The sequence below is a fragment of the Mchenga conophoros genome, linkage group LG3 (assembly GCF_057382185.1).
Source record: "Mchenga conophoros isolate Kocher_MC1m ecotype Shallow Benthic linkage group LG3, M_conophoros_male_GT1.1, whole genome shotgun sequence".
NCBI classification, from domain to species: domain Eukaryota; kingdom Metazoa; phylum Chordata; class Actinopteri; order Cichliformes; family Cichlidae; genus Mchenga; species Mchenga conophoros.
In genome coordinates this window covers 35103519-35128654 of record NC_140528.1, presented here as the reverse complement: position 1 = coordinate 35128654, position 25136 = coordinate 35103519, and the positions used below count along the sequence as shown (strand labels likewise).

The window sequence follows — 25136 nt, the reverse complement described above, 5'->3', positions numbered from 1 at the left end:
GCTCCGGCTCTGGGCTGGGGCCCTGGCCGGGCCTCGGGGCCTTGGGTTCTGGTTGGTGGTTGCCGGGGTTGTGGGCGGGTGGGTGTATGGGGGCCCAGCCCTGGCGCAGGGTGCAGCCGGTGCGTCGAGCCACCTGGGGGGCTCTTCAACTGGTAAGGGAGGTTGTCACATCTTGCAGGAGGGTAACACCACCTGGGTCTGGGTGCAGTTCCCCCCTCCAGGGGCAAGGGTACCTAGACCCGGTTCTTAGAGTATGCTTGGGTAGTGTGATTGTGTGTACAGCGTCTCTTTATGTCTGTCTCCACGTTGGTTGAGTGTGGAGTAAGTGCATATGAGAGCATGAGGGTGGGAATGGATGCTTGTATCTGTGTGTGCTTGTATGTCTGTGTCTATATGTAAGGTTGGGTATCACACGCCACCTCTCTGGGGACATCTCAGGCCCTCCAAGGTTTGGAGGCCTTTCTCCCCCCACCACCACTTCCCCTGCCGGTGGTGGATTCCCTCGGACATCGGTGCATTGGTGGCTCTTTGTGTCCGGGGATGGGCGTCCAGGTACACACCGGCTCACTCCTTGGCGGCCGCTTATCGGGGCCTGGAGCCTGGGGCTCGCTCGGGCCACTCCGGAGGTGGGGTGCCCCCGGCCCCTCGGCCTGGGGCTTGGTCACTCAGGTGCAGCTGGCTGCCGGCGGATCTCACGGGCGCGTCACTGCAACTCCCCCTGGCTTCTGCTCCGCGGCTGCTGAGCGACCCCTCATCTGGGACTCTCCTCAGCTCTTTCTGGGACAGTGGCGCGGCTGCCCCTCTGTTGGTCTTCCTTGGTCTCTTGTGTTCTGGGGGCCTCTGGATGTCTGGAGTGTTGATCTCCTCCATACCTGCTTCATGCCCTGGAGGACGGGGCTGTGGCCCCCCCACACCCTCTAGCAGATCATTACATGAAGGAACCTTTTAAAAAAACAAGCGCGTCCATGCTCACAGGTGTACACACGGGTGATCACACCCACAAACTACAGCCCTTTTGGCTCCTACCTCAAAGCACACTGTGTTCTGTTGATCTTATGTGCTGCACAATAATGTTTAATATTTAGTATTTACTGTCATATTCCCATATATCATTGTGATGTTGTTTATTCTATTACTCTTGTTCTCTTCTGCTTGTTTTCTTTTTTCTTTCTCAACAGGTGATCCAGGTGATTGATAGATGCATTTTTTTTCTTTCCTTTTTTTTTTCTGCCCGTTTCTGTTTTTTTGCCCTTCTCCCCCGTCCCTCTTCTCAGCTGTTTCTCTTTCCCTCTTTCTTTCTCCCCTTCTTTCCCCCAGTCAAGTCTGTCCTGCATTCAGCAAATGAAAATAAAATAAACAATAAAAGGTGAATCAAATGGACCATCACGGCAAGGCTGGGATGGTCAATTTGGTAAAGTAAATCCGTTGGGCATTTTTCCTCGCCTTTAGACAATATTTCTGATGGCAAAAGAGCCAAACGGGACAGGAAAAAAACAAAAAAAACAAACAAAAGCAGACTAAGGCTTGATTGAACATTTTCTCATGTTTAAGTGTGTCAGACTATTGAGCAAGTTATTAAAACTGTATTCTACTGTATTCCTTCTGTTTTTAAAGCTATTCTTCTGTTTCTGAGACCTTGTTAAATAAAAGCACGGATAGTGTGGATCACACTACCTTCTGTTGTGCAGGTCCTCACCTCTGCAGCACCACAAGGTCTCAGACAGAGTCAGACCTGATTTTCTGGACACAACCATCTGATCCCTGTTAAAGTGGTTTAGATCTTTACACCTGGACATCTCCAGGTGACTTAAAACAGACTGAGTTTACTCGGTGTCTGATACATAAGGACTCCGGTATCAGATAACCAGTATATAGTATATATAGTAGTATGCCTGTGAATGTTCTCAGTCATCCAGGTCATCATAGTCTATGGATCCTAGCGTCTGGATGCTTTTTTCTTCCAAGCTCAGAACACAGACACTCAGGTGAGCTGCTTCCTGGAAGGAGGCAGGACTCCACCTGAAGAGTGTGAGAGGGCCACACCTTAATGTGCTGATTTCAGAATACGTTGTCTGACTGCTCAGACTGAGTCTATCTCAGACTAAAGTTCACAAGTTGAAGTGTGAAGATACGAAATCTCGTTTTAGCTGCCAGTGTGAGCACATTGCTGACAAACTGTTTGCTTTATTTGTAATATGAACATTTCTACTGCAAAGCTTAAATGTTCAGCATGTTTCTCTGTTTCCAGTCTATAGATCCAGTCACACTTTCTACCTTCCACTGTGCAGTAAAGACTGAGAGGAGAGCTGAAACCAACCATTCAATCAGCAAGCAGCATCATCACCTGACCTTCATTCAGACTCTGTTATTGAAGATGTTGTTGTGTGAAATAAATACAAACATGGAAGGATGATTTTCTACCACGACAAACGTTTTTCTATGTAAATGGAGGCAACAGACTGGAAACGAGCCGGCTGAAGCTCAGAGGTGTTTCTCCACCTTAAAGAGAAGCAGATGTTCCTGTGAGATGCAGGACAAGAACGTCTGAATGCCCTCGCCATGGTGTCATGGAGACGACCCACCTCCTTCCTTACTCCTTACACCTATACTTTGTCCTCTTTACTTTAGTCCTTCAATGTCTTCTCTGTCCTTCCTATTATCTCCATCAAGCTTCCATCTCTTTATCCCTCTTTCTCACCTCCTCTTTTTTCCTTTGTTGTCTCCTTCCTTTACTTATTTCCTTGTATCCTTGCTTTATTTTCCACCCATCTCCTCCTTCAATCCTGCTTCCTTTCATCAGTACCTTGTCTCATCCTCCTTACGCTTCTCTCCTTCCTCGGAGTCTTCCTCAATGAGATGAGCCCATTTTAAAATTGTATAGTGAACATAAAAGAATCCATTTACACTAGTTAGTTCATTGATCTAACTGGACAAACTCTGGTGACGATGTTTAAATACAGAGCTCTAATATAACAAACGTATATTTTTATGTATTTTATTTATTGTTGACTCCATTTAATTTGTAAAATATGTGTATACACACACACACACACGTAGAAAAACATTTAGTATACACATCCAGAATTTTTTTTTTTGCATATACTATTATATATTGTACATATATGTATTAGTTTCAGATTTAGCCATTCGTATATTTTGCCTGTTTATGTTATTGTATTTTGCACAACTCTGTTGCTTGTGAAGCTCGCACACAAGAATTTCACTCGCATGTGCTGTACCAATGTACCTGCACATGTGATGTGATAATAAAAGTGATTTGATTTGATTTGATGTAGTGAACGTTAACTGTGAAGGAGGTTGGTGCTCCATTGAGGCTAATTTGTTGCCATCTGGTGGTGAGAAGATAAACTGTGACTGTCTGTCTCCATGGAGATGCTGCCCAGCATTGTTGCTTCCATGGTTTCTTTGCGTCACGCTGAAAGCACATGAACAGTACCACATGTTTGATCTCAGGTTCAAAGAACGAGCAGCATCCTGTCTCCAACCTGTTTCTCCATCTTCTACAACAGCTGATTAATCTTCTCAGTCATGTGACCTGCCTCCATCGTGAGGCCTGGGTCCTCCAGGCTCAGGGATGGACTGGAAGGAGACAGCATAGAGTGCTTGGGAGAAGTCCTCACACAAGCAGCAGTGTAATGCTGTGATATTTACTATTGGTTCTTAGAGATGCTTTATTCAACATGGAGTTTCGTCTTAGTGCGTCATGTTTTTATTGGACTTGAAACTCATTCTGAATATTTGGCCTCATGATTGTCGTCTTGCTCTCTACATAATTTGGACTGTTTGAAGCTCGAGCAGCTCATTAAATTGAAGTGTTTTTAATTTGATGAAGGGTGAGTCAGACGCTTGATTGAAGCCAGTGTTACTGATGATTCTTATTGCCCTCTGTTGGGATATATGTATTGGTTTTAAATGCTCTTCATTAAGGACGGCACCTATCACTGCACTTCCTCACGGTGACCACCTGAGGGCAGAAGGCCGTCTTCAGACAGTATGTCTCTGCTGACAGTGTCAGTGTTTCTATCAGTTTAATAATTTTTGTGTTCTGTTACGAGTTCAAATATTGAGGGTGAGCACAGAAACAACAACTGGTCCAGGAGAGTTGGTCAAACAATGATTTTAATTAACGCACGCGTGGCAGATGAACACTGTACGCAGACAGCATCGATCTCCGCCCAATGATACACAAGCAGTTTTTTTTATAACATCGGGATATTATTTATGACGCCCCCTCATGCGTCAAAGCAGATACAATACATTCATAAGTTTCAAAACCACAAATGTTCTGTTGACGACTTTTGACACATTTAAAAGGACATCTTCTCCGTCTCGAGGCCAGGTGCTTCCTGTTAATCTTCTAACTCTCGCTTATCTCCTGGAACAAACTGTCCCTTAGGCAGACACAATTTTGCAGTCACAAGCGTTTGCCAACTATTATTTGAACTCTTACCCAAATATGAGTCTAACTACTGTTTGTGTGTGTGTGTCTCTCAACCTCCAACGCACTCAGCCTCACCCCGCCCGTCGGCGCTTCTAACCTTTTACCAGACAGAAGCTCTCTGTGATAGGTGTAACAATCTTAACTAAGAACATGTGTGATCTATTAAATAAATGCTTTGATGAAATGATATTTAATGTAATGGTAATGATGATGTTATGAATAGTAGCAGTAAAATATTTCCCTGATCTCCACAGTTCACATGTAAAGCATCATTATCACACTGACTAACAGTAGTGGTGAAACGCTGCAGTGAATGTGTCCTAATGTCAGTATTATCTTATGTGGAGAGTTGTAGTTACTGACAGTGACCACTCTCTTAGTTACTCAGCGACATAACTTCAGGTATAACTGTGTGGGTTTCTTTTTCGTTGTTATGATGGTGCTTCGTCACCATGGAAATGTTATATTCACATTTAGTAAATCATCCTTATACAAGTTAGACACTCGTTATAGTTATACATACTTATTTTAATACTAGACACATTGAGACATTTTCCCCAATAGAATCAAATGTTTTTACAGTTTTTCTGTTTCTTATCGAGGCTTTTATTGTGAAACATTAGCAGCAGGAAGTGTATTTTTCTTTGTGAAGACAAACCAAGTGTAAATGTGTGTGTTGGTGAGCTCACAGTGTTTGTGCTCCTCTTTTCTCTCTGTGGCCTCAGAAATGCTCACTCTGTTTGTACATCACTTATTTTCAAATGATAATGCTTTTAAACAACTTTTGTTAAAAATATTAATTCAACTGTAAATTGTAAATTCAGAACTGTTATTGATCCTTTTTAAAGTGTATATTTATTTACTCCCTTTGCCTTACCCTAGTCTTAAAGTGCATATTTATTTCTTACTCTTCTTATATTATATATTATATTTATTGTTTTTTGGGGTTTTTTGCACTGAATGGAACTGGTGCCTTGTTGTCTCATCTCTCTATATACTGTAATACACATAGCAGAGATGGCAATAAAGTTGACTTTGACTTTGAAATGGAGATAAAATTACATCATGAGGGAATTTTTCCCACCCTGTCCATCAAAAAGACGATAAGGAGAAAGTGTGAGGCGACCTCTGAGTTGAAGTGAGTGCAGAAGTGAAATCAAGAAAAGATGAAGAGAAAGCAGCTGAAACTCCTCCCAACAGCTTCACATGTAGGATCACACAGAGATCATCACCTGGGAGACCAAGTTCAGAAGAGAGGAACTTTGAGAAGGAAGGAAACACGAAAAAGGGATGGGACGCTGTTTCACAGTGTGGAACTTATGAGGCGCACATGTAACCATGGATAAAACTGTTACAATAATACAACAGGAAATGATACAATACAAAAAATAAGAATAAATATGATTAAACAGAAAGTCATCGTGAGTCACATTCATGCTGTAAACAATTGAACAAACGTGTGTAAAAATTCTTGTTAAAACTAGAAAACAGGTTCTGATTGAACGAGTGTTTTGTGTTTGCTATGTTTGCTCCTTTAATGGAACCTTTTCCACTTCTTCTTGTAAGAGAGAGTTAGCTTTGTGAAAAAATAAATAAATAAATAAATCTAGTGACTCCAGAGAGAAAAATCCGGGATTTGGAAATCACAAAGGTCTTCTTACTCAAAGAAAAACTGTGGATTTGATCTGATCACAGTGACAAAGAACTAAACTGTGTAAAAGTGTGATTATTTGGACTGTTGACTCATGTTATATGATGATGATATTTTCTTGTTTTGAGCTGAAATATTTTTTCTATAGGAACTCTGTGTTTAAGCACCAATGCACCAAACTGGGTTTGAGAACAATTTAGAGCTCATGCAAGGAAAGACAGAACCTGCTCATCGGAATAACTAAAATGATCTTTATCCATGGAAGGTTAAGTGTGACTTACTCAACTGTCACTGATTTGTCTTGTTTCTGTCACAGATTAGTAGGCAGAGGACTCACTTGCAGGACTCTGAAGTTTAGAGAGAGGGTGAGGGTTTATTTGAAATGTGACACCAAGTGAGAATATATACATATATACAGTGGAACAGATAACACGGGGCTCCAGGGAGTAGGGCGGGGTCCGAAGGGAAGGTCCAAGACGGGGGTACACACACGCTCTTCTTCCACTCGATCCGTAACTCAAAAATGTCCACACTAAGAAGCTCACGCTCACTCACACACATCCACAGAAATCCAGACGGCAGGGAAGACGGGCAGGGAGTCTAGAAGGCCTGTACACAGAGGAAAAAACAAAGTCAGGAGGAAACTCTAGGGGATCAAAGGAACATTTTCATAGGTTACACTACACTGACACTTGGTAATGTGACGATCCAGCGAGGAAGCAGCCTCTCTTGCCATCTTAAGTAGTCTGCCAGGATCAGTGTGAATGAGCCACAGGTGTGTGTTCAGGGTGGGTTCAGAGGCGGGGAACCAAGGTCCAGTTCCGCCCTGGTGGGAGAGGTTAAGACAAACAATACACACACCACGACCTCTCCAGATCTTGAGAACCATGACAGTTTCTCTCTTTGTGTTTTATTAAATATGCCGGCTTTTCGTTTAAAGGTTTCCAGTTCTGGTCTTTTCACGGTGCTTTGCTCCACCACTCCTGCCAACCTAGAACTGGTCCAGTAGCTTTCATATTTGTCTTACAGTACAGCAGGTAGTTCCAGGACACACACAGACACACACATTACAGTGTTGCCTTCAGTTCAATTTTATTCATATAGCACAGCAATTAACTAAAGGTGTTTTATATTTATATCTTATATTATAAGGTAAAGACAATAATACAGTAACTCATAATTAAAGGCAGAGAGTTGTATACAAACATGGTGAATGAAGAAGAAACACTCAGTCACCAGCAGCCTACACCTATTGCAGCATAACTAAGGGAGGATTCAGGGTCACCTGGTCCAGCCCTAACTATATGCTTTAGCAAAAAGGAAAGTTTTAAGCCTAATCTTAAAAGTAGCCCTCTGAATCTGTTCAAAATCACCACCCTTTCAGCTTGTTCGTGGCCACAAGTGGCCACCTACAGATTAGGTCTGTAATTTTTTATTATTTTTGTTTTTTTGCCTTTTTTTTTTTGCATAAAGCTTTTAAGTAACTTCAGTTCTTTCCATAAATATAAAATAATTATTACTTTTTTATATTTTAACCCTTTAAACACCAGTTTGTTTGTCCACTGCACCAGCTGGACGACAACCTCAAATCTCGCAATTTTATATAATTGCATTGCTACTGAAATTTCTTGTATTATTAATAGTAGTCTGGGGCATGTAATTGATTCACATCAACATTGATTATAATGCATTGTTATTTTAGTGCAGAGAGAGCAAAAACATAAAAAACCCCTTTCAGACTGTTCGTGGCCATAAATGGCCACCCCTTGTTTACATTTACAAAATGCTATAAAATTATTATATATTAAGAAAAAATGTCCAGTTTTTTTTACATGATTTTTTAGATTAGCATCAGGGCTGTTCATCAAAATCAAAATTTCATTAAAATTCTGAAATTTAACCCTTTAAATACCAGTTAGAGCACATAATCATAACAACTCATAAATAGAGAAAATCATAAAATCCCAGTTTTTTTTTCTAAATAATACATGCCATCTGATTTATTTGCTAACCATGATGAAGGTTAGATGCATAGCAATAATTAACACCATCAATGACATTTATGCAACATTGTTTTTTTCTGCAGTGGCAGAAAAACATAAAAAAACCCTTTCAGACTGTTTGTGGCCAAAAGTGGCCACCCCTTGTTTACATTTACAAAATGCTATAAATGTCCAGTTTTTTTTACATGATTTTTTAGATTAGCATCAGGGCTGTTCATGAAAATCAAAATTTCAATCAAATTCATAATTTTAACCCTTTAAATACCAGTTAAATCACATAATTGTAATGATTTACATAGGGATAAAAGCATAAAATCCCCATTTTTTTCTAAATAATACATGCAAACTGATTTATTTTCTAACCATGATGAAGGTTAGATGCATAGCAATAATTAAAAGTATCAATGAGTTTTATGCATCTTTGTTTTTTTGTGCAGTGAGAGAAAAACAAAAAAAAAATCCCTCTCAGCTTGTTCGTGGCCAAAAATGGCCACCCCCTGTTTACATTTACAAAATGCTATAAAATTCATATATTAAAACATTTTTCTACTTTCATTGACTTGATTTTTTAAATTAGCACCGCTTCTAGTCATAAAAACCAAAATATAATTCAAATTCTGATATTATACCCTTTGAATACCAGTCAGGTTATGTATTATTATAGTAAAAATAGTAATAAAGTTCACATCTTTTAGCATATAAATGGTGAAACCTAATATGTTTTTTTTTATCATCATTGCAGGTCAGTAACAGTAACTGTTACAATGATTTATTTTTACTTTATTTATTTATTCTTTCTTTTTTTGGGGGGGGGGGAGAGAGATGAATGGCCAAAAGCAATGTCACACATTGTGTGTTAGTGGCCAGTGAGGCAATTTAATGACCAAATAAAGGAGCTCAATATTGAGCCGGAGAATACGATCCGCGTCCTCAGCCAGGGAGCGATAATCCTTCGTGCCCGGAAGCGGAGAGTTGGCGAGGCCGGCTCTCACGGCCGCCGGCAGCTGTCTGAAGAAAATGTGGGCGAAGAGGAATCCCCCGTCGTCCGGTCCGAGAAAGGATAGCATGTGCTCCATCAGTTCGAGAGCCGTACGACCACCCAGGCCTGAGAGGGAGAGGAGCTTCTCGGCTCGCTCTGCGTCGGTGAGGGCATAGCGCCGAAGAAGCAGCTCCTTAGGGGCGGCGTACTCGGGTGGGTGGGTCCCGGAGGAGCGTCAATGCACGACGGGTTGCTAGCGGGTCGAGAGAAGCCACCACATGGTGATATTTCGTGTCGTCAGCCGAGATGCCACGAAGGGCGAACTGGGCCTCCACGTGCACGAACCACAACGGGGGATCGTGAAGCCAAAGGTCCGGCAGCTCCACAGCAAACGTAGCTGCAGCCAGAGGCAGAGGGCTGGCGGCTGCTGATGCATCCAGAGCGGAGTCGGTGCCACCAGCGGACTGCAGCATGTTCGAGTCAGGGGTCACCAATGTGGAGGTAAACACAGACGACACGAGAGCTCTCGATAAACACTGCTCGTTTATTGCTCATCACCACAGAACTCAACACTTTCACTCCAAAACACAACAACAACACTTCCTGAGAACTGGGTGTGAGTGGAGCCCTCCAGTGGTCTTGAGTGGAGTGGAGTGAGTGGAGCCCTCCAATCATTGGGGGGGGGGCTCCACCTCCATGCCCCCCAACCCCAATCCTCCCCCAAAGAAGAGGATTCGGGCACTGGCTAGAACTCAACATCAGTGGTGATGCAGTCAGCCTCTTTGAAGATTGTCCCCTCATCTTCTGGAGAGGAGGTTTCTTCATCTTGGGCAGATGTATTTTCATCAAGGACAGATGACTGCTGCTGTCCTTGCTCTCTGACCAGATCATATAGGCAGTGCTTGAAGCAGTGATGACCTTCTTGCCATATTGCCAGAATAAATGATCTGGAAGCTGTTAGGCTTACTTACAGCAGTAGCTCTGTCTGCACCTGCAGAAACTCCAGGACACGTTTACAAACAGTGTTTGTTGTTGTTTGCGCTCCAGCTGCAGCTGCAGGTTTGAACTCTGCAAAATGTCCTGTGATTGGGGTTTTTTTTGTTTTTGTTTTTATTTCTAGAGTTGATATTTTGGGTATGGTATCTTTTGATGAAAAATACAAGAGTAAAAGTGCTTTTAGCATGTGCTTCAAAGCTAAGTGACTGGGAACCTCAAAGCTCAATATCCTGCATCCACAGAAATTCACTGCAGCCTATGTAATGTTTGAATTTATTCCAGTCTATCTTGCAAATACATGTTTGTACTGCAATGTCATGCATAAACACAAACTATTAGATCCTTAAGATCAAACCTATGTCAAAATTGTTTCATTATTTTGGTCCATTGGAGTGTGGTAGACCATCAAAGGCTGCTACTAGAAACTCAGAATATTACATGAAATTGCTTGCTTGGCCAAAAATGGGTAAATGATGTCATTTGGTAAAAAACATTAAAAACTACAATTTTCATGTGTTGACTTTAGAATGAAAGCAATTTTACCTAAATTGCATGATATAGTACTGTCAGTAACAAGGAATCAAAAAAGGTGGTTATAATGGGTTTCAATTGGCCACAAATGGCCACGATAGAACCAAGAGGAACTATTCAGTGTATAGTGAATATTATTGACATTATTAAGGAGCTGATGTTGAAAATTAAAAAATCTGACAAAAATACACACCTTTGGGAAGTTTCATTCCACTTGCATTAACAGAACAAAAATGGTTGAAAAGCGAAAAGCAAAGTGGCCACAAATGGCCAGGATAGTACTCAGAGGGGTAGAGATAGTGTCTGTCTCCTGAATCCAAACTGGAAGCTGGTTCCACAGAAGAGGGGCCTGAAAACTGAAGGCTCTCCCTCCCATTCTACTTTTAAATACTCTAGGAACAACAAGTAGGCCTGCAGTGCGAGAGCGAAGTGCTCTAATAGGGTGATATGGTACTACAAGGTCATTAAGATAAGATGGGGCCTGATTATTTAAGACCTTGTATGTGAGGAGCAGGATTTTGAATCATGGGTTTAACATTAATATTAAAGTACATATAGAGCTTAATGCACTCCACTCAGTTTTCCTGAAATGCACATCTTACATTAGACTTTTTACAACCTGGAACAAACATTTCAAGAATTTCATTTTATATCTGACATTTCAATTACACTTGATTGATTTGAAATATTCAAATTTTGTAAAATGACGATTGGAAAAAAGTTAATTTCCTAAAACTCTAAGTTCACATTCACTGAATTCAGATGAAATGCTTCATCTTAGTCTAGTATCTACATATTAACATTTGTTTGCTAAAGGACTGAAGAGGAAGAAGTTTACAAGCAATCATTTAGAACAGTTTAAAACATCCACTGATTGAATCCATGAATCTGAAAACATGTTTCTGAGTGAAACAGACAAACATGTACAGACTGAACTGTTCAACAGTCAGAGTGTCTCTCTAACAAAAGGACACTCTTTACACTCAACTCAGCACAGATGCACCGAGCAACCAGGATTGAACCCAAACCCAGGATAAAGAGTTTCAGTGAATGTGGTGTTGAAGGTGTGGAGGTGGATCAGAGTCTCAGAGGAGACTCTGTAGAAAGAAAGAGTGCCAGCAGGACAGTCCACATACACTGCTACTCTGTTAGAGACAGAGGAGGAGGGGGGGGAGGTGGGGGATGAGGATGAGGAGGAGGAGGAGGGAGGGGAGGGGGAGATGGATGTCACTCTGTTATTGTACATGACATAATGAGGATCATCTTCAGAGCAGATCAGACTCCAGGAATGATTGTTCCATCCATACACGCAGTCATAACTATCTCCTTTTCTTCTGATTCTTCTGTAACTCACTGATATCTCAACCGTTTCTTTCCACTCAACCTCCCAGTAACAGCGACCAGTCAGACCATTACTACACATCAGCTGATAAAAATAATCAAATCTGTCTGGATGATCAGGATATGACTGAACCTCTTCCACATGTGTCATCTTCCTGTTGTTGTCAGACAGTTTAATGTGTCTGTTCACTGTGTTTGTGTCGATTATGAGTTGACAGGAATCTGATGGAGAGAACAAACACAATCCAGCTGCAGTTATTGATCCATCATCTGTTCATTGATTGACACTTTGATGACGACTCCTGACATCAGAGATGTGAATGAGTGCTGCTTTGTTTTCATGCATCACATTAAAAACACACTTACACTTCCTCAGACCTGGTCTCAACCATCGGGCTCCAGCAGGCTCCACCCTGAAAGGAGGAGGAGGGTCAGACCAGCACAATCAGCATGCACACATGGACATTACACGGCTCTCACACACATACTGTTAGACACTGATAAAGGAACAGTCCAACATTTTTAAAAATTCACTTCAATCCATACGTGGATCAAACTGATGATGATTTCTACTGATCCTGGATCTGTCAGTATGCCACTGTGTTGAATGAAATATGAAAACTATTCATGTTCTGATCCTATTTCTCTCACAGAAAAATGTCTGCCTGTGTCACACAAACAGTGAGCCATGTATTTGTTTGTGAATAGTTTATGTCCTGCCATATTCAATTGTAGAAGAGCAGCAGAATATTCAGTCATCACTCTCAAAACGCTTCATCATGATGTAGCATCATGATCCTTCCCACAGGAAATAATTGTCATAGATTTAAGAGCTGCTTTGAACCATCTTCTTCTCCAGGATATTTCAGATTTAACATTTCAATGTGATGACCTTTGTTATATTGTGCTTCCTGTAAGATCTCTGAATACTGTTTCTGTCCTTTACTGCTGTGTTACATTCTTGATCCCACCATGCTTCACTTTTTCACTTCCTTCCTGCCTCTACAGCTTTCACTGGGCTCTTCTCCAAATGAGCATTTCTACTGGGTTGTTTTCATGAGGATGTACACATCCTGGACAGGCAGGAACGCTGGTTTGAGCACAGAGTCATGCAGGCCATTTACGTGAAAAGGGAAAGACCATCTCTGAATCAAGGAGGGGGCATAATCTGTCACCATCTTACAATGCTGTGATTGCAGCCATTCCCCAACTCTTTGTGAATGCTACTCATGGCCATTGATCAGTGGAATCATATTTTGGAGATTTACTTACCTGGATGATTTGCTTTGTGTCAAGATATTGGACTGTTTCCAGTTCAATTATTGTATATTGTGTATTGGCTTTTAAAATCCCATTGCGACCTTTGTCCATCTCCCTGTAGTTGTCAGTTTCTACCACAGCTCAAAAATAGAAGAATGATTTTATTCTAACAGTTCCAGCAGTTGTTTTGTTCAGGGATAAATATTTCTGTAATCTGAACTGTTAATAATACTGAAACATGTAGGTCTCCTACATCTCTAACCTTTATGGATCGTTTCATGTGATGTGTGTATGAAACAAACAGGAAGTGAGTGAAGGACACATGAAATGTTTCCAGCTGTTCCTCCTCTATCAGACATTCCCTCCATACCTGAGAGTGTCCAGTCTCCAGGGTGGGTCCTTCAATCCAGCCATTCCTGAGTGACCCGGATGATTGTAGCTCAGGTCCAGCTCTCTCAGATGGGAGGGGTTGGAGCTCAGAGCTGAGGCCAGAGAAGTACAGCCTTCCTCTGTGATCAGACAGCCTGACAGACTGCAGACACACAAAACAACAATCCATCTGTGAACAACAAATTTCTGTTTTTCAGACACAATAACATTATTCAGTATTTACTTCTTTGTGTAGTATTTAATTTTGCTTTATTTATACACAAATATATTCCCAATAAAAACATTCTCCAAAAGGACCATCTCCCATGACTGGTGGCAGAGTGAGGGCAAAAAGAAGAGATGAGAGAGAGAAAAAACCCCAATAAACAAAATACAAATTAAGGAAAGAGATAAGCACATGCACCAGTGGCACATAAAAGCATCAGGGGTGAAAATGGGGGAATGGAGAAGAAAGCAGAGCACCATGGGAACTCTACTAAAAGCCTGACACTAAAGCAGCATAACTAAGGGATGATTCAGTGTCAACGAATCCATCCACGCTCACATTTTTTAAATCCACGTTCAAGGACATTGTGAAACACAGCGAACACCATGAGACCGGACAGTGTGCGCGCCGCGGATGACATCAGAGTGCACACTGTGTCTGAGGAGGATGTGCGGAAGTGCTTCAGGAAGGTGAACGCGCACAAAGCTACTGGTCTGGACGGGATTCCCGGCCGTTTCCTCAAGTCATGCACGGCTCAGCTGGCTGGAGTGTTTACACACATCTTCAACCTTTCCTCTCTCTGTCTGTAGTCCCAGCCTGCTTCAAAATGGCCACCATCATCCCTGTACCCAAAACCTCCACCATGTCTTCATTGAATGACTGGTGACCTGTAGCCCTGACCCCCATCGTGACCAAATGCTTCGAGAAGCTGGTCAGGGACTTTGTTTGCTCTGCACTACCCGACTCACTGGACCCTCTACAATTTGCATACCGCCACAACAGGTCTACTGATGATGCCATAGCCCTGACACTACATACTGCCCTGTCACAGCTAGAGAAGAGAGACACGTACAGTGGGGCAAAAAAGTATTTAGTCAGCCACCGATTGTGCAAGTTCCCCCACCTAAAATGATGACAGAGGTCAGTAATTTACACCAGAGGTACACTTCAACTGTGAGAGACAGAATGTGAAAAAAAAATCCACGAATTCGCATGGTAGGATTTGTAAAGAATTTATTCGTAAATCAGGGTGGAAAATAAGTATTTGGTCAATAACAAAAATACAACTCAATACTTTGTAACATAACCTTTGTTGGCCAAAGGAGCTTGCAAAGAAAAGCGTCTGGACTTCTTTAAGTTGCTTGAAGACGTTTCACCTCTCATCCGAGAAGCTTCTTCAGTTCTAAGGTCAAATGGTGGAGAGTCACACCCGATCAGATCTGTACACTGTTAGACCTCTGCCTCACCACTACATATTTCAAGTACAACGAAGGCTTTACAGACAAAAACATGGCTGTGCCATGGGCTCCCCCGTGTCACCTATTGTAGCCAACCTTTACATGGAGGAAGTGGAAAGGAAGGCTCTTGGCTTTTCCAAGGAAGAGTACCCAGCCACTGGTACAGATATGTAGACGACACCTGGGTCAAAATCAAGACACAAGAAGTGGAATCCTTCACTGCGCACATTAACGCTGTGGATAAAAACATCAAGTTCACCAGGGAAGACACAAAGGACGACTGTTTGCCTTTCCTGGACTGCGCTGTGCACATTGAAGAGAACGGCAAACTCAACATCGAAGTTTACCGGAAGCCCACACACACGGACCAGTACCTCCTCTTTGACTCCCATCACCCTCTGGAACACAAACTTGGAGTAATCAGGACCCTACACCACCGGGCAGAACATGTTCCCTCTAAGCCTGAAGGAAAAAAGAAGGAACACACACATGTAAAGAAAGCACTCAAAACGTGCGGCTATCCTAAATGGGCGTTCTTAAAGTCAGCAAAGAGGCACAGAAAAGAAGATCAGACACCAGCGAGGGAGGATAAGAAGGACAGACGCAACAACATTGTCATCCCCTATGTAGCCAGTGTATCAGAGAAACTCAGGAGAGTTTTCTCCAAGCATGACATCCCGGTGCATTTCAGACCCAGCAACACGCTCAGACAGAAACTGGTTCACCCGAAAGACAAAACGCCAAAACACAGACTTAACAATGTGGTGTATGCTGTACAGTGCAGCGAGGAATGCTCAGACCTCTACATTGGAGAGACCAAACAGCCACTTCACAAGCGCATGGCACAACACAGAAGAGCCACCTCCACAGGACAAGACTCAGCAGTCCATCTGCATCTTAAGGCTAAAGGACACTCTTTCGAGGATGCCAATGTTCACATTTTGGACAGAGAGGACAGATGGTTTGAAAGAGGAGTGAAAGAAGCCATCTATGTCCACTGTGAGCGACCATCTTTGAACAGAGGCGGGGGTTTACGACACCAACTCTGCCATCTATAATCCAGTTTTTAGATCCCTTCCCAGACGCCTTAACGCCCACTCACATCCTGGGCCATCTGACCTCAGGAATTCGCATGATAAGGTGGGGCCAGGTTTCACAATGAACACACCCGAAACTCTGGCTGATTGGGACCCACGCCCAGTTTCACACCTTGGCTCAGGCGATTAGAGGATCATCAGGGGGTCCTTTTGTCCCTCTGTGGGGGGTTTCTCCCACTAGGTTTATATCTGGGACTCTCCACCATTTGACCTTAGAACTGAAGAAGCTTCTCAGATGAGAGGTGAAACGTCTTCAAGCAACTTAAAGAAGTCCAGACGCTTTTCTTTGCAAGCTCCTTTGACTACGATGACCTGGATGACTGAGAACCTTCACAGACACAGACTTTGTTGGCAATAACAGAGGTCAAACGTTTACTATAGGTCTTTACCAGGTTTGCACACACAGTAGCTGGTATTTTGGCCCATTCCTCCATGGAGATCTTCTCAAGAGCAGTGATGTTTTGGGGCTGTCGCCGAGCAACACGGACTTTCAACTCCCGCCACAGATTTTCTATTGGGTTGAGGTCTGGAGACTGGCTAGGCCACTCCAGGACTTTCAAATGCTCCTTACGGAGCCACTCCTTTGATGCCCGGCCGGTGTGTTTTGGATCATTGTCATGTTGGAAGACCCAGCCTCGTTTCATCTTCAAAGTTCTCACTGATGGAAGGAGGTTTTGGCTCAAAATCTCACGATACATGGCCCCATTCATTCTGTCCTTAACACGGATCAGTTGTCCTGTCCCCTTGGCAGAAAAACAGCCCCATAGCATGATGTTTCCACCCCCATGCTTCACAGTAGGTATGGTGTTCTTGGGATGCAACTCAGTATTCTTCTTCCTCCAAACACGACGAGTTGAGTTTATACCAAAAAGTTCTACTTTGGTTTCATCTGACCACATGACATTCTCCCAATCCTCTGCTGTATCATCCATGTGCTCTCTGGCAAACTTCAGACGGGCCTGGACATGCACTGGCTTCAGCAGCGGAACACGTCTGGCACTGCGGGATTTGATTCCCTGCCGTTGTAGTGTGTTACTGATGGTGACCTTTGTTACTTTGGTCCCAGCTCTCTGCAGGTCATTCACCAGGTCCCCCCGTGTGGCTCTGGGATCTTTGCTCACCGTTCTCATGATCATTTTGACCCCACAGGATGAGATCTTGTGTGGAGCCCCAGATCGAGGGAGATTATCAGTGGTCTTTTATGTCTTCCATTTTCTGATGATTGCTCCCACAGTTGGTTTTTCACACCAAGCTGCTTGCCTATTGTAGATTCACTCTTCCCAGTCTGGTGCAGGTCTACAATACTTTTCCTGGTGTCCTTCGAAAGCTCTTCGGTCTTGGCCATGGCGGAGTTTGGAGTCTGACTGTTTGAGGCTGTGGACAGGTGTCTTTTATACAGATGATGAGTTCAAACAGGTGCCATTCATACAGGTAACTCGTGGGGGACAGAAAAGCTTCTTACAGAAGACGTTACAGGTCTGTGAGAGCCAGAGATTTTCCTTGTTTTATGTGACCAAATACTAATTTTCCACCCTAATTTACGAATAAATTCTTTACAAATCCTACCATGTGAATTCATGGATTTTTTTTCACATTCTGTCTCTCACAGTTGAAGTGTACCTCTGGTGCAAATTACTGACCTCTGTCATCATTTTAAGTGGGGGAACTTGCACAATTGGTGGCTGACTAAATACTTTTTCGCCCCACTGTATGTGAGAATGCTGTTTGTAGATTACAGCTCAGCATTCAATACCATCGTTCCCTCGAAGCTGGAAAGGAAACTGCAGGATCTAGGACTGAGCAGCTCCCTCTGCAGCTGGATCCTTAGCTTCCTGTCTGACAGACGCCAAGTGGTCAGACTGGGCAGCATCACCTCATCCCCCATCACACTGAACACTGGTGCACCACAGGGGTGTGTACTCAGCTCTCTCCTGTACTCACTCTACACCTACGACTGCACGGCCACTAACAACTCCAACATCATTGTAAAGTTTGCGGACGACACTACAGTGGTGGGTCTTATCACCAACGGTGATGAGATGGCGTACAGGGAGGAGGTCAGCGCCCTGACCCACTGGTGTCAAGACAACCATCTCACCCTCAACGTCGCAAAGACAAAGGAGTTGATAGTGGACTTCCGGAGGTGCAAAGAAGTACACACCCCCATCACCATCAATGGCGCTGCTGTGGAGAGAGTGAGCAGCTTCTGCTTCCTTGGTGTACATCTGTCTGAGGATCTTACGTGGTCAGTACACATAAACAAAACAGTGAAGAAGGCGCAGCAGCGCCTCTTCTTTCTCAGGAGACTGAAAAGATTCAGCATGAGCCCCCGCATTCTCAGGACCTTCTATCACTGTGCCATTGAGAGCATCCTCACTGGATGCATCACCACCTGGTACAACAGCACCGCTTACAACCGCAAAGCTCTCCAGAGAGTAGTGCGGTGCTCTGAATGGATAATTGGACGTGAGCTTCCCTCCCTCCAGGACATCTACAGGAAGCGGTGCCTGAGGAAAGCGGGGAGGATCATCAAGGACTCCAGTCACTCCAGACATAATCTGTTCAGACTACTTCCATCAGGAAGGAGGTTCTGCAGCATCCGGTCCCGTACCAGCAGACTGAGAGACAGCTTTTTCCATCAGGCCACGAACACGTCATAGACACCTCACCTCCACTACTGGAACTTCAACATTATGCACTACATACTGTATATGAATGCCACTTGTTTTGCACAATATCCAACTACCAACCTCTGTATATTTTATACATGTATTTTATTTTTACTCTATTTAATTTGTAAAATATGTATACACACACACACACACACACACACACACACACACACACGTAGACATACATATTTAGTATACACATTCAGTAATATGCATACACTCTTATATTGTACATATATTTATTCATATAATTCTCAGATTTAGCCATTATATTTGCTTGTTCTTATGTTATTGTACTTTGCACAACTCTGTTGCTTGTGAAGCTCGCACACAAGAATTTCACTCACATGTACTGTACCAGTGTACCTACACATGTGATGGGACAATAAAAGTGATTAGATTTGATTTGAATCTTATCTGCTGAAAAAAGATGACAATTTACATCCAATCTAAAACAAACTCATAACCAACATTCTCCAGTGTTTTTTTAAAAGCTATATTTAAGAGTTTATGCTGCTCAGATTTCTGTTAGAATTTTATTATAATGATGATTGATTTTTGAGAACTTTATGGGGAATAGAGCGTTAAGATGTCTAGTTTCTTAATGTTTTACATCTAAATGTGCAGATGTGGCATTAATAAATAGATTTTTCCGCATTAAGGAAACTAATAGACCCCTAAACATCTGATTTGGATATTTTCTTAATAAAAATATAATATGGACAAATGACCCTAAATGTCTAACTTTACCAGTGTTAAGTAATTTTCTTTGAATACATCACTAAAGAAATGTGACTCTGAAAAATCTCAAACAATAATTGAAAGTCTAATAAAATTCTTTAAAAGTTCACTTTTTTTATAGAACAATAGAATATAGATTCTAAATGATAATCGGTGGAAAAGTTTAAAACCTGACCTGAGAGTTTCCAGTTTAAAGTTTCCACTCTTTACTCCAACAGACAAAAGCTTCACTCCTGAATCCTGCAGGTCAGAGTTACTCAGGTCCAGCTCTTTCAGACTGCAGGACTGGGAGCTGAGAACTGAGGACAGAGCTTCACAATCTCCATCTGAGAGGCTACAGTGACTCAGTCTGAAAGATAACAGATTAACAAACATGATAAAATAACATTTTTGTTAAAGTGAAATGCTGTATTATTATTTTAGAAATATCTAATCCTGCTTCTTCTCTTTACCTTGTAATTCCTTTAGCTAAAACATTTAACTTATTAATTCTGTCATCAGATTGAAAAAAAAAAAACATATAGCTCGGTCTGACCTAAGAGTATTTAGTTTACAGTTTGGACTCTTTAGTCCATCACAAAGACACTTCACTCCTGAATCCGGCAGGTTGGAGTTACTCAGGTCCAGCTCTCCTAAACTAGAGGACTGAGATTTAAGAACCAAGGACAAAGCTTCACAGCTTCTTTCTGAGAGGTTACAGCCCATCACTCTGAAAAACAAACAAACAAAACTGCTTAAGAGTCATCAGGACTAAAGAACTACGACATTTGGCAATGTAAATTTTATTATTTTTCTTTGATCTCAAAGTCATTTTGACAATTCATAATATATATTTTTTTCACTTGATCTGACCTGAGAGTTTTACACTGTGGACTCTTCAGTCCATCAGACAGAGGCTCCACTCCTGAATCCTTGCTGTTACTCAGGCCCAGCTCTCTGAGACTGGAGGTCTGGGAGCTGAGGACTGAGGACAGAGCTTCACAGTTTGTCTCTGACAGGTTACAGAGACTCAGTCTGAAAAAGTAATGCAGTTTGTGATTTTGATATATGAGCTACTGTGTAGAGGTCTGGGGAAACACATACAAAAGTAACACACAAACAATAACTATAATACAGAAAAGGGCCATTAGATTAATAAATAATGTAGGGTACAGGGACCATACAAATGCACTCTTTGTCAAAATGCAAGCTATCAAATTCCAAGACTTGGTGAAGCTTAAAACAGCGCAGATAATGTATAAAGTAAGAAATAAACTGCTTCCCAAAGAAATCTGTAAATTGTTCATAGAAAGAGAAGGTGGGTATAACTTAAGAGGGAGATGGAATTTAAAAATACAAAGTGCTAGAACAACTTTAAGAACTATGTCTATCTCAATTGCAGGAGTTAAATTATGGAACAGTCTAACAGAAGAAATAAAAGACAGTCAAAACATAAAACAGTTTAAAGTAAAATATAAAAACCAAATTTTAAATAAGTATAAGAATGAAGAAAACGGGGTTAACCCAGGACGGTAATGTTGCTGGAAATGGTGTTGCGGTTCTTTTTTGGTTTTTTTGTTTTGTTTTGGTTTGTTGTTTTTCCATAACTTGTGTATCTGCAAATATACATATTCTGTATTTTTCATATGAAAGAAAATATACTGTGGTGGGGCTTGCTAATTTCTTGTTTTGATTTATGTATGTTATGTTTTGTTTTACTTCATATGTTTCATATGTTGTTTGTTTAATTTAAGACAAAAAAAATTAAATGAATGAGAGGTAAAACTTGTGGGGGTAGGGACAAATAAGTAAATACTTCAGCCTACTCCTTTTCAAACAAATAATGGAATGATATTTTGTAATGATTGTGAAGGCACATGTTTGAAATGTTTGAAATAAAAATGAACTGAACTGAACTGAACTGATTAAACTAAATCACTTCATATAAACAGTGTACCGATTAAAATGTTTACATCAAGAAAATTAGCAAAAATATCAACTTAAGAGGGAAATTATTGTTCTCAGGCAAAACCAAAAGTAAAGCAGCAAGTAAAATGTATTTGTATGAGAATTAGTTTTTTTTAGCCTTACAATAAGGCATCCTTTGTAGTGCTCTGCCACAGTTTCTGAAACCTGCTGGCCGAGTTGTTGACAGGAGTGGACAAAATGGCACATTAGTACCAATTTAAGGCTACGTCACGCTAACAACTGCTGTGTACTTTTTCAAAGTTTTTCAAACGAAAATGCATTGTTTTCTCTCCGTTTTGGCCTCCTGTCCACACTGAGATGGCGCTTTTGTCAAGGAAAACCGCAGCATTTTAAAAACGCTCTAGAAAACGCATGCATTACAAAATGCAGCTGTCCCGTCACAGTGTGGACACTCGGAAAACACATACATTTCAAAACTGAGCTGTCATGTTGCAGTGAGACACACGGAAATGCAGACTTTCTAAAACAATGACGTATTTTAGTCATTTGATGCAGTCATGTGACCAAATAAACAAAGATAGTGGAGGGCATTTGTTACAGCGGTTGTTTTGATTGCTCTCAATTTTGACAACCCTAAAAAAGATTAATATCAGATTAATATCGGTTTGTACATGCTCCAGATTCTTCAAATTCTTTAATTCTCACTCAATTTTTTGCATGCGCAGGACTGGAACCTACGTGTTTTTATTCGGGCTAGTGTGGACAAAGCCAGAGAGTGTGACCTCCACTCAAGGCTCCAAGGTTAGGAGTAGTAAAGACTTCTTGGCAATTATTCCTGCAGAAGCAGATAGAGCAATGACCAAAATGCTTACATGAGGGTCATCCACAGAGGAGCAAGATAAATTCAGCAGTCTAGTGCCTTATTATCCAAAGTGTTAATGGTACCTTTTCACAGGTCCATACTGGTCATGGCATTCTGTCCCAATCTGTCAAGAATCGCACAGTTTGTGGAACCAGGACTGACCCAAAGTGCAGGATGCAGAGGACATACAGGCTAAACAAGCAAGCAATTCACTGACTGATAGAAGTCAGTAAGAAATTAAATATCAAACTGAATACAAAACCACAACAAAGACTGAAAGGGAGGACAGGACTAGTCAGCGTAGAGGAATCAAGGGTGAGGGAAATGAGGCAAAGTTGTAGAAAATAAAGACAGTGAGATTTTATTCTTAGAACTGGAACCAGGAACCACAAGCAACATGAGGAAAATGATTCAGTTCATCAGCAGCTGGTGAAATTTGGGTGATTGTACAAGCAAGGCCGATTGTAGCAGAGCAGTATTTTGGAAATGAGGTAGAACTGATGAGTGAACAATGCAGTAACAGAACACTGTTTTAGTCTATGTGGTTTTGGTATGAAAAAAATGTGTGATTATTTTTTTCTTTTTTTGTATTTGTTTTTGAAGAGTTTATGTTTAGCACTTGTGTATTCAGTACAGGGTGGGTCTGCACATTACTTTAATAACAACTGCACCTAGTTTTTTGTCAGAAATGCTGACAATTGTTGCTGCTTCATATGCATTAACAGTTGGTTTGAATACTGATGACAATGTAAATGTTTTATATATTTTTCAAACCCCTGAACCATTAGTTTTTTTAAAACTGCTTTATGCTAACCAGTGTTGGGACTAACGCATTATTAAGTAACGCGTTACAGTAACTACGTTATTATTGTGGTAACGAGCACGGTAACTAGTTATTATGCCAAAACCGGGAACGCGTTACTCGTTACTGGGATTTAGATAGGCTCGTTATTCGTTACTTCGTGTGGTGGCTATCGCGGAGCTTCCACAGATTCAATAACATTAGCAAGTGGTGGAAGCCAGCAGGTAGATGAAGGAAAAGGGAGGCAAGAGGAGAGACCCGAAGCGGCCGCCTGTTATGAGTGGCTGTGTGCAGACAGGAATAGGACCCAAGGTGCAGACTCCGGAGACAGTCGTGAACTCAAAACAGCTTTAATGTAAAACTCAAATTATAAAATAACTGTAAAAAATCAAAATAAACTTAAACCGGAGGATTGACAGAACACACAGCTAGGTAAACGGTAGATCGCGACCCAGACACAAAGAAACACAGGGCTCAAATACACAGAGGGAGCAATCAGGGAATGTGTAACAGGAGGGAAACACAGCTGGGGCAAATCAGGCCTAACGAGACAAGGGGAAGCAAAACCAGACACATTAACATCAGACATGGACTTTCAAAGTAAAACAGGCAACCCATAACACAGACTGAACAAAAGACACAGACTCACATGCAGGCCCTACAACAGAGGGAACAGAGACGTGGGACCAGGGCAAACACAGACACTGACTGGACACGGGGATATAGCAACTAAGGATACACAGAGACGCGAACTAGACAAGGGGATACAGCTGACAGGGGAGACAAAGCAACTAGAGAAGACAGAGACATAAACCATAAGACAGAACTCAAAGAAACCAAAGACTAGAAATTATAAATAATATAATAAACTCAAAAACCCTGGGTCAACGACCCAGACATCCTAACACCGCCGGTCCGAGAGTGTCAGGTGAACTGAACTTCAGGTAAGAAGTTATAACCTGCAGTCCATCTGGGTCAGATATAAACCAAGTTTAGGTGGAGTTTATTTTCGTTATGCTGACTTTTTCGTACTGCGTGCTAGCTAGCATGACGGAGTTTCTATACAGCTGGGTGGGTGCTATGTTACTGATGTTGAACTTTATTTTGTTCATAAGGTTAATTATTAGAGTTGCCAACCATCCCGTAAAAAACGGAATCGTCTCGTATTCAGAGAAAATATTACGCGTTTTGTATTGAGGTGAAAAGGAACAGTTTGTCCCGGACTTCAGCTACAATGGAAAAGACACAAAGCTAGAGTTTTTCTGCGTCTTTATGCTGCACAGTTGCCTCTTCTTCTCTCATCCTCTCACCCTCCCTCTCCTGTTTCTACTTCAATCATGAAACTGATCAATGATCAGCTGATTGGCTTTTCTCTCTCGTTTATTTATCGCCCACTTTGCGCCAGAAAGAGGAAACCAGCGGATGTCGCGTTACACAACAGCAGCACTTTTAAGCTTGATCAGCTGTTGTTAGAATTTATTTAATATTAATTTCTAGTATCAGCTGATGTTTGCTGGAGCCACAGCTGTAAACCTGCTGGTCATGATGTCTGTTTGGTTATGTGATGAGAGGGAAACATGAAGATGAAACCAGGAGATGTCCTTACTGAATCATCAGAGCTGTGATGGAGAAACAGGTTTACCTTTTAGGTGACATGAATGAGTTGAAGGGAAGTTATGAACTGTTTCTGAGAGACAAATAACACCAGGATCCTTTTCTAAGTAGCTGACAGCTGGTAACTGTGCAGGGGCGGGTCTAGCAAAGTGTTGCCAGGGGTCCATGTAGGGCATTAAAAGGGAGAGGGGGGCACAAAGAAATACTTTCTTATTCTCATTTAAAATGTCTCACTTTAAAAAAAATAATTATCTGAGTCTTACAACAAACAATTGATAGATTGATACATATATACCATCAGAACAGTGTACATCACTGTCACAACAGCGTTTGTTTTCATTCAAAGGCTTTATGATCTTTGCTATAATGGTGGGCCGGTCTCTA

The 25136-nt window shown here is 41.7% G+C and overlaps 1 protein-coding gene across 1 annotated transcript in view; it reads right to left on the bottom strand.

The window, feature by feature from the left end:
• Nucleotides 1-7195: 7195 nt before the first annotated feature.
• Nucleotides 7196-25136, bottom strand: part of LOC146578356 (NACHT, LRR and PYD domains-containing protein 3-like) — a 30421-nt gene continuing 12480 nt past the window's right edge. Inside the window, exons 10-15 of the mRNA XM_085258272.1 lie at nt 20419-20580; nt 20102-20275; nt 19742-19915; nt 13594-13755; nt 12330-12376; nt 7196-12185 (exon numbers count right to left, since the gene is read on the bottom strand). Of these exons, the coding sequence (XP_085114398.1) occupies nt 11611-12185; nt 12330-12376; nt 13594-13755; nt 19742-19915; nt 20102-20275; nt 20419-20580 (1294 nt within the window). The 3' untranslated portion in view covers nt 7196-11610. The remainder of the gene's footprint in view (nt 12186-12329; nt 12377-13593; nt 13756-19741; nt 19916-20101; nt 20276-20418; nt 20581-25136) is intronic.